Raw genomic sequence first — 18,215 nt, 5'->3', positions numbered from 1 at the left:
GGCTTACATAGGAGGCTTCCGACACCACTGTTGAAAGAGAAATTATGTTTCAAAACCTTAAAATGTCACAAGGTGTAAGCAGTGAAAGCATTTGCAGCTCATACCGAGTTGCTTGTGGCATATGCACACTTGACTTCTAGTGTTTACGTTATGTCAAAAACAAAACAGGGAAGGGAAATTGTATCACACAAATTCTTCTATGCACAAATTATGGTGAAACATTTTAAATGATACCTATTTAAAAAGTTAAAATTTCCTATTCCATACCATTGATGAACGTGATCAAATTTCAAATTCCTGCAATGAATGAGTCTTTCTTTCCTCGGCCCAAACCCCATACATGTTTATTCAATACTAATTAACTACAGCAAAACAGGCTTACTACACAAATATTTTGCTGCTCTATTGAAACATATTTTCTTGTGTTTAGCCATCTGTGAAAAAATAAAGTTCCAGTTGTGGTCTTGACATTGAAACTTCTAGTTCCATTTAGCAGAAAGGAGAGCCATGTTTAAAGTGAAGACTAGGTTCCACCACCTTCCTCATTTACATTTACACTAATAGGATGAGAATGGACTGAATCGCCTGTTTTGCGCTGTACATTCTATGTAAAGAATAGTAAATAAAAGTACACAAAACTTCTTGAACAATTCATCAACCTGGGATGAAGCAACATTTTCCCATGTGCTAATACGTAGATTATTAGTGTACAAAGAGGTAACTTGATCTCAAAATATTTTGCTTTAGTATTCAGAACAACAGCCTCTACATGCTTAACTTTGGAGAGAACAGCGTTTTAACAGATCAACCAAAATCTTGTGAAAATGCCTATGGTACTTACTTAGCACTGTTGGAGATAAAAGCTAGGGTTCCTGCTCCTAACCACTACTGGAAGTGCAGATGTGTGGAAATTGGGCTCCTCTCCCAGCCAAATGTGCTTCATAGCTTGCCTATGACAGTCACTATCAAGGCTCTCATGTGAATAATTGTGACTTGGACCAGGTACTAAAAGCCAACCCGTATGTGTAGGACCCCAACCCAACAAAGAGCCGATGCCTTCAGGGGAGAGAAAAATGTACAACGTCATTGCTTAATTTGCTTCCCTGAAAGCCCTATTATTTTCATAGTCACGAGAAATAGTTGTGATTCCAGAAATGCTGCGGCTGAGAGAAATAGATTTTATCTTGAAATGTAATCATGAGAAATAGGTGTAAAATCATCTGTACCCAAAATATACTTACATTGATGTTTATACCTTTTCCAAATCCCATTCTATCGGGCCATGTCCTTAAACCTACTTATTCAATAAAAGTATTGACTTTATCCTGTACCATGTTTTTCTTGTTAGCCTATAAATGAATATCTACAACATACATCACACGAATGAAAACGCAACCTTTCTCATTCCCTTCAGGAACCACTCCCCTTTCCATCTTCCCTTTCCCTCATCAACGAGCTAATTGGCCCTCCGGGGAAAGCTGCTTGACTCAGATGATTAGTTAGTACAACTCGTGATCCATGTCATCTGAGCTCCAATACGTTCGAATTAAAAGTAGTTGTGATGAGTTTTTCAATCTTTTCATGCAGTTGCAAACCAAAACTAAACTACTTTGATGAGTTGCTATTGCTGGTAAACAGTGAAAGTGTGGTTGAATTTAGAGGTTTGCCGGAACATCTTGTGATCAAAAATGAGTACGACAGCATTGTTGAAGCCCAGAAAAAGGCGAACAGAAGTGATCTTCTTTGTGATGGGAATATGCTTTTTCGTGTATGGAATAGCCCATTTCATTCACAAAGCTGCCTCCTCCAACTTGGACAATGCTGAGCGAGTTCGTCGAACTCTGACAGGTTAGTTTCTGCCTTAACAGGGTAACGCTGATTGTATAAGGGAGTTCTCGGTTATAAGTCTGATAGTTTAACAAGCTCTTGGCTATTCCAATATTTTGACCATCAGTAAATTTCCACGTCTGATATGGGAATTGCATTAATATTTGTGTGTTCACGGTCAGGTTCAAATGTAACTTTATTTTTTTTCTTACTTTAAAGCAGATAACGTAACCAAGTGCGTACAGCCTCCTTCATCCGAATTCCCTGAAGGATTTTTTACGCAGGAGGAGAGAAAGGAGGGAGGGATAATTATTCACTTTATCATCATCCTCTACATGCTGTTGGCTATAGACATAGTTTGTGAAGATTATTTTTTGCCTTCCTTAGAAGTTATCAGTGAATGTAAGTGTAAATGTTATTATATATAATAATCTTGCATCTGCACACACTTCTTGTCTACAAAGTCTTACATACTATTGTCACACTTCAGTGTTAACATTTCCATTATAAATTCCTACATCCACGTTTATAATGGAAACTGTCTATGTAAACTTGATCCTGTAATTACACCCTTTGACTAGCGGTGGTGCTACAGCACTTCAGTTTTACATTTCTCAGCTCCTGCAACCTGCACTGCAGAGAAACACCTATGCTCCAACCAACTCTTTCTCTGCTTCCCAGGTTTTGTTATTTTAACTATAATATCAAAGTATTGTATAAAAATAGACGGAATGTATGACTTACATCTGCACTCCCTGCCCTATAACCCCACTTCATCTGAAGAATTCATTTATCTCGACTCCCCATGTGCAATACCATGGGAGATGGACTAATGTGCTGTTATCAATTTAGTGCAGCTCTTCTTTAACAAGGTACCATTACAACATTTTTTACGAATAAGGTGAGTTTTGAGACTGTTCTAAAGATGCTCGTTAAAGTTTCTAACAGTCTGGTTTGTACTACAAGAAATTGGTAACCGAAGGGTGGAGAATACAAGTACAAAATTCACAAGTCTCTCGCAAAATTAGAGATTAGTAATAGCATTTTTTTCCTGCGGGATAGTGGCTATGTGGAGCAGACTCCAAGAGAAGGGGTTCTGATGAAGGGTCCATACTCGAGGCATTGAACTGTCTGTTTTCTCAGCCGATGCTACCTGTCCTTAGTATTTTATTTTTTGCACCCAGAAAAAGATAGTTGGTTTAGGGTCAATTGACATCTTTTTAAAAGGGAGCTAGATGGATATCTATCGAGAAGAGGGACTGAGGATTATAAAGCTATTAACAATTCTGCTTGACTATTGTTTTCCCCAGTGGAAGGAACTCGTGCCCCTAAAGGAGGACATTATCTAAGTCCATGGTAGAATGATTGTATGTCTGGATAGAGCAAGTTTGATCACCTTTCTCACACCAGACTTTGTGCATTCAGGATCTCTTTCTAAATAGTTTATTAAAGTAAAAGATGTTGTGTGTCCCATTGAATTTAGGATGTACATTCCACTTTTTAAATAACCATGTTTTTTTTCCAATTTTAAATTATTTCACAAATCATTAAATGGGGTTGAATGTTTGATAATTCTATGTAGCTTCATTGTATAATGCATATTTTTATTGGCTTCAGGGAACGGGAAGCTTTGCATCTTGTAAAGAAAGAACTCACGGTATTTGTTCTGTTATGACCAGTACACACACACTGCTGTGTGCAGCATTCCCTTCTGGCCTGAATTTTCTTTAGGATATTTGGACTTGCTGTCTGAGCTCCTCTGCACCTTCCAACTGGATTGCAATAAAAATACATTAGCTGCATTTCTGGTATGTACCTTTGGCATGTATCTTATTGAAGGATACTGGGCCTGGCTTAAGGTTGTAGTTGTACTGCCAATTTTGCATTGGTCGTCATCTTATTCTGGAATACGTTACAGCCAAACAGTGCGTGACCCCTCGGTGACCATCTCTCACTGCTTGGGCTTGCTGTTCTGTGGCGTGTATTTATTACTCCACTGTAGTGTCAAGCCAAGTTTGAAAAGAATTGAGGGTCTGCTGAATCTCTTGGGCATTATGTCAAGTTATTGCAGACTTCAAATGATATCTTTTAGCTGATTTCAGTTAAATACATATTTAATTCATGCATAGAATTCTAATAGTATAATAACAGCATTTGTAATTGATTGTTAGGTCTTGGTCTCTCTCAGGATGTTGCTGGGGCAACATTTATGGCAGCTGGAAGTTCTGCACCTGAACTGGTCACGGCTTTTCTAGGTAACATTTGTAATTTTTTTAATGTGAACATACTTGAATGATTGAATACAAGAACAGCAGTTTCCAATTAATGTTCAGTGATCACTTTCATTTGTATAGGTTTGAGTTCAACATGAATGTCTTGCCTTAATGTATTACACTGTTTTAGATTGTTCTAAACATTAGAAGTTGCTATCTGATCTTTCTCCTTCTTTGTACATAGGAGTCTTTGTGACGAAGGGAGACATTGGCGTTAGTACAATAGTTGGGTCAGCAGTTTACAATTTGCTTGGCATCTGTACTGCATGTGGATTATTAACCACCATGGTATGTAAATAGAAACTTGGTGCTGACGAGGTGAAGAAAGGTTGCACCAGTATTTTGGTTTGGCACAATTCCAAGATCTTTGCATTAATTTTATCAGTGCAAGAATAGTTAACCACTATACAACTTCATTAAAATATGTACAAATGATATCAAAACTCATGTTATCCAAATCTAACCAGCTCAAATTTACTTTAAGTTCTTGCATTTAGAATTTATTGAAGTAAAGCCCAGTCACGTGAGGAACTGAAACAGATATGATAGTCATATCATCGATCATGGATTGTGAAGCACTCTAGGCTGAAACTACATTTCTAGTATAAAATTTAGTGGTTTTAGAAACTATTTTGTTAAGTGTCCTGTATTAGAAAAGGACTTCCATCAGGGTTGAGCAAAAGGTTAAATTCTTGTAACAAAATAATTTTGTAAACTTTTCTAGGTTTGCAGATTGACTTGCTGGCCGCTGTTCAGAGATTGTGCAGCTTATGCTATTAGTGTTGCAGCACTTATTGCGATTATCTTTGACAATGTGATTTACTGGTAAGATTTCTCAGCCTATTATTAAAATATAGTTTTGAAAAATCTAATTTTCCCCACCCAATAATTCAGTGGGTAGATGCAACACATGAATTGATACTGAGCTGTACGGACCAAGAAAATCCCAAAATCAATCATTGGTTTGGTTTACTCGCTCAACTGACTTCCCAATCTCAGCCACACTACTATAAGGAGGGTGAGTCATCCCTGGACTGCTTATGGGTGCCTCTTTTTGGCTAGTTCAGAACATTAAAGGCACAGGCTTATGGGCAGGTTCTTGCATTCAGAGCTATAGCTGTTGCCTCATCAGAAGGATTGAGAGGGTTCATACATCAAGACCACCAATGTATCTTGTTCAGACTGCATTATATTTCAAGCCATTATATTTCAATGAAAGTTAACTTCTATAATTATTTTCACATTTAAAAGAAACTTTTGTTGATTGATATGTATGTTTAGATCAGGTGGTGCAGCAGGTTAGCAAACTAGTCTTTTACCACTGGGACCTGATTTCAAATCTAGCTAGACTGATGGGATGACAGTCATCTCTGTCTAAAGGCCCTATGTGAAATGGGGTTTGGACAGTTTCAGTCCTATTTCTTGGCACAAAAACTATTAAATTTACTGAGTGGCCACAGGATGACTGATGTGGGAAAGCGAAAGTGTCAGTGGTGCAGTTTTAGAAACTCTTCTAAGCTTGGGGTTGAGTGGAAGATGCTTTCATCTGCAGCTAACTAGACTATATCGGAAGTATTTGCTGCACTGAGTGTCAGAAATAGCCAAGTGTTCCATTTCCCAGCACTGACATTCCTCACCTTATTAAGCACTAAAAATGTATGTGTCTAAAATTCAGTAGTCACTCTGGTGTCATTATAATTTTAAAACGATTTTACAACACCAAGTTATAGTCCAACAAATTTATTTTAAATTCCACAAGCTTTCGGAGGCTTCCTCCTTCGTCAGGTGAACGGTATGGAAATGACGAAGGAGGAAGCCTCCGAAAGCTTGTGGAATTTAAAATAAATTTGTTGGACTATAACTTGGTGTTGTAAAATCGTTTACAATTGTCAACCCCAGTCCATCACCGGCATCTCCACATCATTATAATTTAAAATTATGGTATTAACTAAATAATTACAATATTTAGATGGTGTTTTTAATTTTTTAATATTTGAAACAATGCCATCTCTTTTTTCCTTTTTTTTGGTCCATCCCATAAACTCTTTCCACATTGCTCTTTAGGGGGACTGATTTAATAGTATGCATGACAATACATGAACTGCATTCTCTCACCCTCCCTCACAATCTCGCCAGAAATGGTGAAATTATCCCTCTGGGCAAAGCTCAGTTGTGAATCTGAATTGTGGCTGGGATTCAAATTAGAACCTTAGTCTGAGGTCCATTTCTATAATAACCACGAGAGCCCCTGGATTTCACTTATCTAATCCATCACATTAGCTTTCTACTTTTTTCAAGGAAAAATTTACTTTGTCTTTTTTTTTAAAAAAACACTTTTTTAATTTGTGTACAACTGTTGACTATTTGCAATAATGAAATGCTTTATACCCAGTACATGGGCTGAATTAACTTTTTATTTTACATTGCTGAGTAACACTTGACAACAATGCATGATCTAGTTGGTGTGCCTATTTAAAAACTGTCTGTTCTGCCTTTTTAGGTATGAGTCTGCTTCTTTGTTATTGATCTATGCAGTATACATTGTGGTTCTGTGCTTTGACATTCGAATAAACCAGTACATAATGGCGAAGTTTAGCCCATGCTGTACTTGTTTGACACGAGCAATGGAAGATGGCAATGAGCAACAACCACTAATAGATTGGAAAGGAAAAAATGGACCGCTGGTACATCGACGTTCTCGATCAGACAGTGGGATCTTTCAGGAAGACTCTGATTATTCCCAACTCTCTCTTAGTTTACACGGGCTCTCAGAGATTATTGAAGGTAATACTAGTAGTAGCCTATTTGGTTTGCATGGAACATTTACATGTGAGTTAGTATGCTACTTTGTATACATAGAAAAGGTGCCTCTTGGTTTTTTTGAGGGGGAGGAATTTTTCTGTTCGTCAAAGTGAGGTATGTTAACATTTGGAAATGCTCCATATTTTTGTTTTAGATTGACACTAAGCACACTCATTCAGGAATAGCCTACATTAGATGTGGATCGTGGCATCTATTCAAAGCAATTTGTTTTTAACCTCTATACCACCCTACCTCCAATTTGATTTTTCTGTTCCCATTTCACACTCCTTTTGTGGCTTGTCTGCTGCTTAAGACTTCACTTTTGTATTGAACTTTCTAGTGGTCTTAAGTGTTGGACTAATTTGCCACAGGATACCTGTACACTTAGCAATCTGTGACCCTGTATTTAAATCACTGGCCACTTAAACATTTTCTATAGAATCAGCCTCTCAAATTATGCCATTTTTGCAACAATACTTCTGGTATCAATATACAGGTACTGTTTCAGGAACTGGACAGAGAGTGGGACTAATTGGATAGTTCTTCCAAAGAGCCGGCACAGGCACGATGGGCTGTATGACCCCCTTCTGTGCTGTATGATTCAAATATCTTTTTGCAGGCTGTGTCAAACACTGGAACAAAGGATGATTTGAAAAGGAGTGCTGAGTATGCAGGTATCTTCCTTTTACAACGTTCAGGATTATGTAGTGATTCAGTGGAATAATCTCTCTAAATTTACTTATCTCTGCAGAATATTCTATCTAGTCTTGAACACCAAGATATTTCAATTTAGTGTGTTAACATTTCTGAATGCTGCATTTTTGTGGAGCGTTAGAAACACATTTGAAAACAACTTGGGCCCAGAACTTTTATGTTCATAAATAGGCATACAGAAAGGCCATGCCACAAATTCAACTTGTGTGTGACCACTCTTGTGTGTGACCACTCTTGTGTGTGACCACTCTTGTGTGTGACCACTCTTGTGTGTGACCACTCTTGTGTGTGACCACTCTTGTGTGTGACCACTCTTGTGTGTGACCACTCTTGTGTGTGACCACTCTTGTGTGTGACCACTCTTGTGTGTGACCACTCTTGTGTGTGACCACTCTTGTGTGTGACCACTCTTGTGTGTGACCACTCTTGTGTGTGACCACTCTTGTGTGTGACCACTCTTGTGTGTGACCACTCTTGTGTGTGACCACTCTTGTGTGTGACCACTCTTGTGTGTGACCACTCTTGTGTGTGACCACTCTTGTGTGTTTATTCAACCCAATGTTTAATAATTGTGTGTGGGTTGTAAAATGATTGTCACCTTCCTGTATTTTCAAAGATGCTGTAGGGTGGATCATTTTGAACTAATTAGCTAACATAGCACACTTGCATTAAAATTCTGCTGAGAACAACAAAATATGAATAAGTGCTGAAAACTAAGTTATGTTCAGGATGATCAGATTTTTTAATCATAGACCCAAAAAGTCTAATGAATGTAATCATCATTCTTCAAAAAATAAGAACCAGAACTTTCCATTTCACCAAGATAATTATGGATGATTGCTATTCATCCATCCAGGGCAATCATTAAGTTTTTTTTTCCTTCTCTTCTTTTTCCCCCCCCCCCCCCCTTCCTATTTCAGCATCCAATTGTTTCCTAAAGGATTTCAGGCTGTTTGTACCCACTACTCTCCCTGGAAATTTATTACAGATGTTGATAACTCTGAAGAATTGCTTCACATCAGTCCTCAATTTACCTCTTTATTAGTTTGAACTTGTGTACCCTTGTTCAATCTAATTTTAAAATATTCCAGATTTACCTTTCGTATTCATGGTGAATTTGTTAAAGCTACCAGTCTGAAACACATACACAAAGCTGCCCTCCCAACAGCCAAAATATAAGTTTTCTAGGTATATCTACACTCAAAAACTCGTCCAGTTTGAGGCCCAAAGTGTCTCCTTGAGCACTTTCTAAAACATGTTTTACATTGCACTGGAGTTATACTCCATTTAGTGTTCAACACCTCCAGGGAGTCTTTGACCACTGAGCTCTGGAGTTAGGTTGGACTGCAACATAGTGTCACTGCAGAGTGGAAATCACTACAGTTGCAGTATAAATGCAGCTGATATGACAAACAAAATTGAACAAAAAGTTAAATTGTTGTAGAATTTGGGGTAAGTGAAAAGATTTTGACCATTCAAATAAAATCCCAAATATTGTAAATGCTGGAATTCTGAAACACAAACAGAGCAGATCAGTCAGTAGCTGTGGAGAAACAGACAGTTGATGTTTTGAGCCCATACCTTCCTACAGAACTGAAATTAGATAAACAATTCTATTAATAGAATTAGGAAAGGATTGGTGGGATGCTTGTTGGATGACTTAATAGAAAGAAGCATTAAATAAATTGAAGAAATTAAACAGAGTGTGAATAGCTGAGGCAGAAGGAGGCCTAAATAAAAAGGTGAGGGAGCAGAAAAGCAAAGAAAAATAATGCAGATACTGGAAATCTTAAATAGAAACAGAAAATGCTGGAATCACTCAGCAGCATCTATGGAGAGAACAGATGAGCTGATATTGTGGGTGCAGATTCTGTCAAAACCCAGAGCTCAGGTTCAAAAATTTAAACAAGATGCTGGCAGAGTACAGCAGATTCAAAGAATGAGAACACTTCAACAGGGACTTTGCCAGCATCTTCTGTTTAAATTACAAACTTGATCCCCAGCTTCTTTTGTTTTTCATCTCTCCCCTTCCTACTAATTATTCACACATTTTGTTTCTTTAATGTGTTTGTTTTAATGTTTCTTCGTTACTTCATCCGAGATAATCTGCTACACCATCTTAAGCATTCCACTCATTTCCTGTTTTGCCTGTCTTTTTCTATCACTATTCATTTTTTAAAATGTTCAGTTCTGAAGAGTACACACAAACATCGACCATTTGTTCTCTGTGCAGATGCTGACCAACCTGCGTTCCCAGCTTTTTTGGATTTTGTGAAATCATAAATGCATTCTTTCTAAACTGGTTTACAATTTAATTACACCTAAATGCACAGTTGAAGTTTTTAATCTAAAAGTTATGTTTATTAATTTCAAAAAGAAACCATTTCAGAATTAATTTTTTAATAAAGTAATTAAGGTTTAGCTAATAAAAACCCTTCAAAAAATCTACAGCTGAGAAATCACTTCAGTTACAAGAAACTTTGTGGAAGATTGAAAAAAATTGGTCCAAATTTCAGATATTTGGACTTTTTTTTGATCTACCACTAAGATTCTTGTGACTGAAGTGATCTCAGCTGTAGATTTTTTTTGGAAGAGTTTTTTTATTGGCTAAATCTTAAATTACTTTTACAATGATCCATTTTAAAGTAGGCAGATATTTTGAAATTAAACTAAGGAAAAAGGTAGTTGGGTTACTTTGATCAAGCAGCACAACGAACTGGATTCAGCTCAACTGTGATACCCCTTCTCCCAGTCAAATATCCTGCTGCCACTCACTTTATAGGTTCACATATTTCAGAATAGTCATTCGGATGAGGTATTGAAAAGCTGTCAGCATGTATATAACCCCAGCATAAGCCCCCATCTTCAGGAAATCAGTGCCAAAAATCTCAATGAAAAAAACAGATGCTGGAAACTTGAAACCTAAAATGCTGGAAACACTCAGTAGCTATGGAGAGCAGAGAAGTTGATAGGTTTTTTTTTTGTTAGGCTAGGGTATAAAGGGATGTGGCACCAATGTGGATAAATGGAGTTGAGATACAAATCAGCCATTATCTAATTGAATGGTGGAACAGGCTCGAGGGGCTGAATAACCTATTCTGGTTCCTATGTTCCTGAGGACACTCAGGACAGTTTTAATGAATGGTCCACACCTGAAATGACTGACCTGAGTGTTTCCAGTATTTTCTGTTTTTGTTTCAACATTATCAACTTTATACAGTACTTTTTTAAAAATAGAAAATCATCCCAAGGCACTTCACAAGTGTAAAAGGTGGGGGGAGGAAAGATTCAAGAACTGATCTGAAGGAACCACTGCTTCTACAATATAAAACTATCAGTTATTTGACCAGGTTATTTTTTTGATACAGATCAACCAAGTGTCTTTGTAATGCCCGAATCGGATATAAAGCGAATTATGTGGGTGCTGTCTCTTCCCATCACTGCACTGCTGTTCATAACGACACCAGATTGTCGCAGACGTCAATGGAGAAAGTGGTTCATGCTAACTTTTTTCATGTGTGCTGTATGGATTTCTGGATTTACATATGTGTTGGTTTGGATGGTAATTATAGTGGGTAAGAATCATGTAAAAACTATACATAATTCAATGTTTTTCTATTAATATAAATGAAAGATCAGTGCAGTAGTACTTTGCCTCTTCGCAGTGTATGTAAATGCTGCACTCTCTCAGGTTATTATCTGTATATCAGCCTGGATGTCATTTATTCACTGGTACAAGGGACCTTTTCTTGTTGTTTCACATCAGTTTTACTGGTAACCATTATGGAAACTGATTTACAGTAGTAGGTTCTCTTATAGGTCACTAACTTTGCAATGCGCAATGATTAATTTAACTAAGAATTGATAACCCTACTTTGTAAAAAAAAATCAAACATGCATTTATATAGCACCTTTCATTACCTCAGGATGTCTCAAAGCGCTTGAGATATGGCCAGATAATATTTTTGGTGGTGTTGAAGGATAAAGTTGGCCAAGCACAAGAAGCGCTCTGCCACTCTTCAAATAGTGCTGTGGGATACTTTACATCCAGCTGAGGCCTTACTTTAACATCTCATCCAAAGACAGCACCTCTGAACGTGCAGTACTCTCAGCACAAAATATTTATCAAGCCATTGTGGGGTGCATTAATGCAGCCAACCTTGTATAGGTGGTTATTTTATATAGTTTAAAAACGGTGCTGGAAATAGAGCCAGTTGCAGTACTCTGTAAATAGACTGGAAAGGGTTAACTGTTTGGGTGTAGGCCCTTCATTTGAGGACCTAAACCCAAAATGTTAACTTTTTTTAAACTGAGGATCAAATCAGCTGTGCATTTCCAGCATTTTTGGTTTAGCTTTGTTTTAACAGCATATTATATAAACTGTTTTGGACCTGACTATTCTGCTGTAAATTAGCTTGGAAAGAGCTACATTGGTAAAAGGTGTGTGTATGACAGGGCCATATGAAGCATTACCTCAGTCTTATCACAAATTACATCACCATAATTTGAGAATTTATTATAAAACTTGAATGAGTACATTTAATTTAGAAGTGTGAACATAATTATGGCCTTGCTCTTTAAGCTATTGTAGAAAAAATGTGGGCCTTGGTGTTAAGTTTAGTATATGGTATCAACTGCCTTTGTGGATCAGAAAAGTTTGTTTTATAATCTCAGCAAAAATATCACATGCCACCCCATCAAACCTTTTAACTATTAATTGTAAAGAACTTGTATACTGGATGTAGGATGTATCCTGTGGTCAGTCTTAAATACTTGTTTTATTGAATATTTTTGGGATGGTTATTTTTAACAATCTTCTTACTAAGGGCAGGGCAAGAGGGTTATCCATCTTTGGCAACTCTAAACACCATTCAGACCATTTCATTTGTAATGCAGGAGAAACCCTGGAAATTCCTGAAACAGTCATGGGTCTCACACTGTTGGCAGCAGGCACCAGTATCCCAGACACACTGGCCAGTGTACTTGTTGCCAGAGAAGGTATTGATACTTTATGTAAAACTAAACTGTGATATGTATAAAAACCAATGGAGAGGAAAGAGTAGGAGAGACTGCAAAAAAAAATAGGGGGAAAGTTAGTGATGTTGATGTGCTACTGATAAGACTAATTTTTATTTAATGCTAGATATGTTTAAGATTGTTAGTGGTTTAATGTGAAACTAGTAAAGAACATTTAATGGCATGCAAAATCTTTAAAGATGGGTACTAACTACCTCACTTAAGTGGCCACTTATGTTAATGAGTCAACAGGCTATTCAGTTGCAGGTACCATTAGAAGCTGCCCTGGATTCTGTCCTCAATGCACATTTTCCACATGTTACATGGAGCAGGGATAGTGGATAGCAAGCAGGAATGGGAGAGCTCAGGTGTTTAGACAACCTGGGTGAGATCAAAGTTAGAACCATTCAGACCTTTTCAGAAGTCTGAGACTTCACATGCTGCAGTTTCAACAAGTTGGAGGTTTTCTGTGAGGGTGGATCTTTATTTTTTTTTAAAAATCCCATGTCATTAAGTGATTACATTTTTATATATTGTAAACACTGATTAATACATGAACATATTGCTTTATTCCCAAAGACATCTCCTGCATAGCTCACAGCAGTACAATGACTGCACAAGCTTAACTCATCCACAATGTACACCTCTGCAGATAGGTTTGATGAATTCCCTGAGTGGGGAACCCATATGGAAAGCAAACTGCATCCATACAACAATCCCAGAAAGCATTCCTTTTAAGATGTGGGGGGGTACTGGGACTGGCCTTAACTTATTAAACCTGCTCTTTCAGGATGGCATTAAACCATTTTGAAACAGACAGGATGCAACACACCGAAGAACTGAAGGGGTGCAAGGAAAGTCATTAGAGAAGGGACCTTATGGAGGAAAGAAAGTTAAATGCAACAATCACAGCATGGACACTATATCCTGCAGTATTTGGACTGAAAAGTTTGGTATGTGTTCACGTGGCACCAGTTTCAGTTTTCTACCTTGTACTTAGTGTGGAGATCTGTGTCTTTGGGAAATAAGTAAGTGGCTAGGTAGGGCTTGGAGCTGGATTTAGATATGCATTTATCGAATCTGCTACTTGCAAAACAATTGTTGGTGGCACTGTTCCCTACAAAAAGATTCCACTAACTGTGCTATTGCCTACTCTGTCAGTAACATTAGGTGGATTTGGAATATCAAACACTTTCACTTGCATTTATATAGTGCCTTTCATGTCCTCAAGCAGTACAGCGTTGGCGTCTAAGATTTTACTCTCAACGCCACATTTTTATTATAATTGAATAGGTCTGGTCTTCTACATCCTATTAACTTATGAATGTTTTCAAATTTGGAAAAGAGGCTTGTTTTTAATTGTTTTTAAATTGAGGCTCATCATTCTACATCCACTGGTGCTATTTCTTTGGCAGATATTAGCACTAATTAATATCTATAAGCTGATGCAACCAGTAATCCCCATACATTTCCTGCTATTTGAACTGATTTTATGAAGACCTGCTTGTTGGTAGATCAGCTCTTTTGGGTCAACAGTACAAATATAGTTAAGATAAATTTTACTGTGACTGTATGGTAGAGAAAGATGGTAGAGAAAACAAGGCAACAGGAGTTTGTTGAAAGTTTGTGTCCTGCTAGCTCAATTTCTTCCAGATTTGAGACTAAGCCTCCATAATGCAGAGTTCAATAATTAAATACAAGACTTTATGAATGCTCCAGTAAGGAGTAGTCTGTTTGGTAGGTCAGCTCAAATAGAAGTACAGTTTGGATAGCTGTTTGAGTAAATTGGCCAGAGTATGCACTATAGCCATACATATAAATATCAAAGTCACAATGCTAGAAAAGCATATGCTGAATACTACTACACCCAACCCAAGTCAGAAGAGAAGTACTTATCACAGTAGTTTCCACAATCTGGTGTCTGAGAACCTGAGTGATCTGAGCTTCTTTTCTTTAGGGCCACGTTATAAAGCTTAAACATATTTCCATACATACCGATAACACATCAAGTGTTCTAATTTAGGATTTATCCACCAATGAGGCAACTGCCATTTCAAACCTCCATGCCCACAAAATTCAAAACAAATAAGCCAATAAGAAACATAGGTAAATAGAACTGAATTGCCTGGGCTCAGGACCAGATTTCCAGGGCCTACACTTTATAGACACCCCTGCTTTAGATTCAGTGACTAACAAATTTTCCAAATGAAAATAAACAGCAAGGATCATAATTTTTTTCAAAGGAGTTTGGCCAATTGGGATAGTAACTTCCTGACTTCTTTGGTTCCATCTCTAAAACTACCCCTCTCTACCCTTCCATCGCTTGTTGTCAGATCACTTGTCTGACATCCAGTTCCGAGTCGCAATTTCCTCCTGTTAAACACCAACATCTTCAACCCCGTTACAAACTCCATACTGTTTGTGCGCCTTGGGCTGTTTTAATACATTAAAGGCGCTATATAAATGCCAGTCGTTGCTGCCACCGATTCTATACTCCTGCCGATCATTCGTGTGAACCAGACAGTTCACAACCTCAGCATCTTCTGACCCCATATCCGCTCCATCACAAAAACCGCCAACTTCCGCCTCTGCCCATCTGCTGCCAAAAACCTAATCAGGACTCGACTATTCCAACAGTCTCCTGGTTGGCCTTCTATCCTCCATAAACGTCAGCTGTCCCTGTTCTACCCTGCACCTCACCCACCACCAATGCTCACTAACCTAGATGGCTCCTGGTTCCCCAACACCTCACATTTAAAATTCTCATCCTCTTGTTTAAAGTCTCTTCATGGCCTTGTCCACCTCTACAACCCTGTGTTCCTAAAAATCCTGGCTTCTTGTGCATCCCCCCACTCTTCACCCCATACCTTCAGCTGTCAAGGCCCTCAGCTCTGGATTTCCCTTCCTAAATTCTGCCTCTTCACTTCCAAGGCCCTTTATATGACCAAGGTTTTAGTCACCCTTCCTAACATCTCCTTCCTTGGGCTCAGTGTCGATTTTTGTGTGATTATACTTCTATGAAACGCTGCAAGACATCAGTTAAAGGTGCTATATAAATGCACTATTGAAATTTGATTGCTTTACTAGAATTGTAATGAATAAAATATTTTTCTTCCCCCAGGCAAAGGAGTCATGGCTATGTCGAACATTGTAGGTTCCAATGTATTTGATATGCTGTGTCTAGGTGTGCCCTGGTTTGTTAAAACTGTATTTGTTGACACAGCGTCGCCTATAAAAGTGAACAGCAGTGGCCTGACCTACACGACTACCTCTCTTCTCCTTTCCATTGTCTTCATATTTGTGGCCATTCAAATTAATGGATGGAAACTGGATAAGAAACTTGGAGCAGCGTGTTTGTTTGCTTATTTAGTTTTTCTCACCATCTCAATTCTAAATGAACTGGGAATACTAGGCAACATTCGCGTAAGGACATGCAACTAATACTGAAATACAAATTACAGTGTAATTGACATTTGTAAGTAACCAAAGATGAAACTTAATTTTGATTTTTGCCCCTTTTCCTTTCAGTAATTTTATTGACATTATAGGAGGACCACATCAAGCACTATTGGGCCCTGCTCTTTACTGCCAGAACTGCTCACTGCATTTCAGACGATCCTGGAGTAAAAAGATAACCCCTTAGTTCTTTTCTCCATTGCCACCCATCTTAAAATCCTCTTCCCTTGCCCCCTTAACTCTCACCAATAAGTGCAAGGAGCTCATGGATTTCTTTGTCACTAAGATTGAGACCATCCGTTCACCTACATCAGCCGGATCCCTCCCTTCACCACCCACTGCCATAGCCCCGAATTCCCATTTCCCCTTGTCGAGCTCATCTTATTCATGAGACCCGCCTCCTGTTCTCTTGAGCCTATTCCCACTGAACAGCTGACGTGCTAACTTCCCTTCCTGGACACCATGCTTGCTGACATTGGAAACACTCCCCACTGCTCAGGTAGTGTCCCCCACCCTTTCAAATATGCCTCCTTCACCACCCCACCCCCCCCCCTAAAAAAAACTCATCCTTGACCCCTCTGTCCTTGCAAACTACCATCCCATCTCCAACCTCCCTTTCCTCTCAAATCATTGAATGAGTTGTTGCCTCTTCCCAAATCCATGCCCACCTTTCCTGGAACTCCATGTTTGAACCCCTAATCAGGTTTCCAGCCTAATAAAAGTCACAAATGACAGCCTCTGACAGTGACCATGATGCCCTATCCCTCCTCATTCTTCTTGACCTGTCTGCAGCCTTTGCCGCAGTTGACCACACCATCTGCCTCCAACACCTCTCCATTATCCAATTAAGTGGTTCCAATCGTAGCCAGAGAATCTCTTGCAACAGTTTCTCTTCCTGTCCCCATGCCATTACTTCTGGAATCCCTCCCATTGCTCATCTACAGGCTGCTCCTCTGTGATATCATCCAAAGATGTCAGGTTCCACCTTTATGCTCCAGTTCACCACCTCTCTCGACCCCCTCCACTGCCTGCGTTGGCAGACTACTTATGCGACACCCGGTCCTGGATAAGCCAAAACTTCCTCCCATTAAACAGTCTTCGGCCACCATTATAAATTCCGTTCCCTAGTCACTGATTCCAGCCCCCTGTCTCAGGCTGAATGAGACTGTTTGCAGCTTCTGACTCCATGTCCTGTCCATCACAAGACTACCTACTTCCACCTCCATAACATCACCTGTCTCCACTCCTGCCTCAGCCAGGTTTGACTCTTACAAGGCTCTACTGGCTGGCCTCCCATCTTCCACCCTCCTCATACATGAGGTTATCCAAAACTCAGTTTGGATACAGCAAAATCCTATTCACCTGAGCTTGCTGAGCTACATTAACTTCCAGTCAATCAACACCTCAATTTTAAAATTCTCACCAGTGTTCAAATCCCTCCATGGCTTCACTCCTCCCTCCTCCAGCCCTAAAACTGTCTGTCACTCCAATTCTGTCCGCTTGTGCATCCTCCACTTCCTTTGTCCCATCATTGGAGACCATGCCTTCAGCCATCTAATCCCCATGCTCTGGATTTCCCTCCCTAAAGATCTCCACTTTTAAGACACTCCTTAAAACCTACCTCTTTGATCAAGTTTTTAGTCACCCATCCTAACAGCTCCGACTTGGTGTCAATTTTTGTTTGATTCCGCTTGAAGCGCCTTGGGATGTTTTATTACATTAAAGCACTATGTAAATGCAAGTTATTGATTACAGACTAGCTCTGGATTGTGGACATAATTTTATGAATACAAGAATCTGATTTAACAAGCAATAGTACTGGTTTAGAGGGGTTCCAATAAGAAATGGAAATTATTCCATACTCTACACAACTTTCAAAATATATTGCACATGTTAAACTATGTACACAAGAAATCATTAAAATTTTTCTTCAATTTGAAACTATTATTTGTAAGTGATACCAGCAGTTTCTATTGGTACCTAATATTTAACATGAACTGATGTTTCATTGTGTGCTTGGTCAAAAAAGGCTTTCAAAAGTCATCCAGAAAAAACTGGAATGGAGTAATATTCCAGCCCTACTCAGGGGCCAGGAAGGTAATTCACATGAACTTGCTTTCAGCTTCA

General features: G+C 38.7%; 1 protein-coding gene across 1 annotated transcript; it reads left to right on the top strand.

Moving 5' to 3' along the window:
• Positions 1-1,578: 1,578 nt before the first annotated feature.
• Positions 1,579-17,914, top strand: slc24a5 (solute carrier family 24 member 5). Its single transcript, XM_067971159.1, has 9 exons — positions 1,579-1,848; positions 2,050-2,229; positions 3,999-4,082; positions 4,285-4,388; positions 4,825-4,925; positions 6,601-6,884; positions 10,985-11,191; positions 12,513-12,614; positions 15,754-17,914. The coding sequence occupies exons 1-9, from the start codon at positions 1,689-1,691 to the stop codon at positions 16,071-16,073; spliced, it is 1,542 nt and encodes a 513-aa protein (XP_067827260.1). The 5' UTR covers positions 1,579-1,688; the 3' UTR covers positions 16,074-17,914.
• The last annotated feature ends 301 nt before the right edge of the window (positions 17,915-18,215 follow it).

This window comes from Heptranchias perlo, chromosome 34 (genome assembly GCF_035084215.1).
Source record: "Heptranchias perlo isolate sHepPer1 chromosome 34, sHepPer1.hap1, whole genome shotgun sequence".
Lineage (NCBI taxonomy): Eukaryota > Metazoa > Chordata > Chondrichthyes > Hexanchiformes > Hexanchidae > Heptranchias > Heptranchias perlo.
Note: the sequence above shows the minus strand (reverse complement) of the source record. Positions and strands in the feature narration are given on the sequence as shown.

Coding starts and splice junctions, on each gene's coding strand:
- slc24a5 (XM_067971159.1), top strand. CDS start 1,689: ATGAGTACGACAGCATTGTTGAAGCCCAGAAAAAGGCGAACAGAAGTG. Junction 4,083..4,284: donor ACTGGTCACGGCTTTTCTAG/GTAACATTTGTA, acceptor CTTTGTACATAG/GAGTCTTTGTGACGAAGGGA. Junction 11,192..12,512: donor TTGGATGGTAATTATAGTGG/GTAAGAATCATG, acceptor TTTGTAATGCAG/GAGAAACCCTGGAAATTCCT.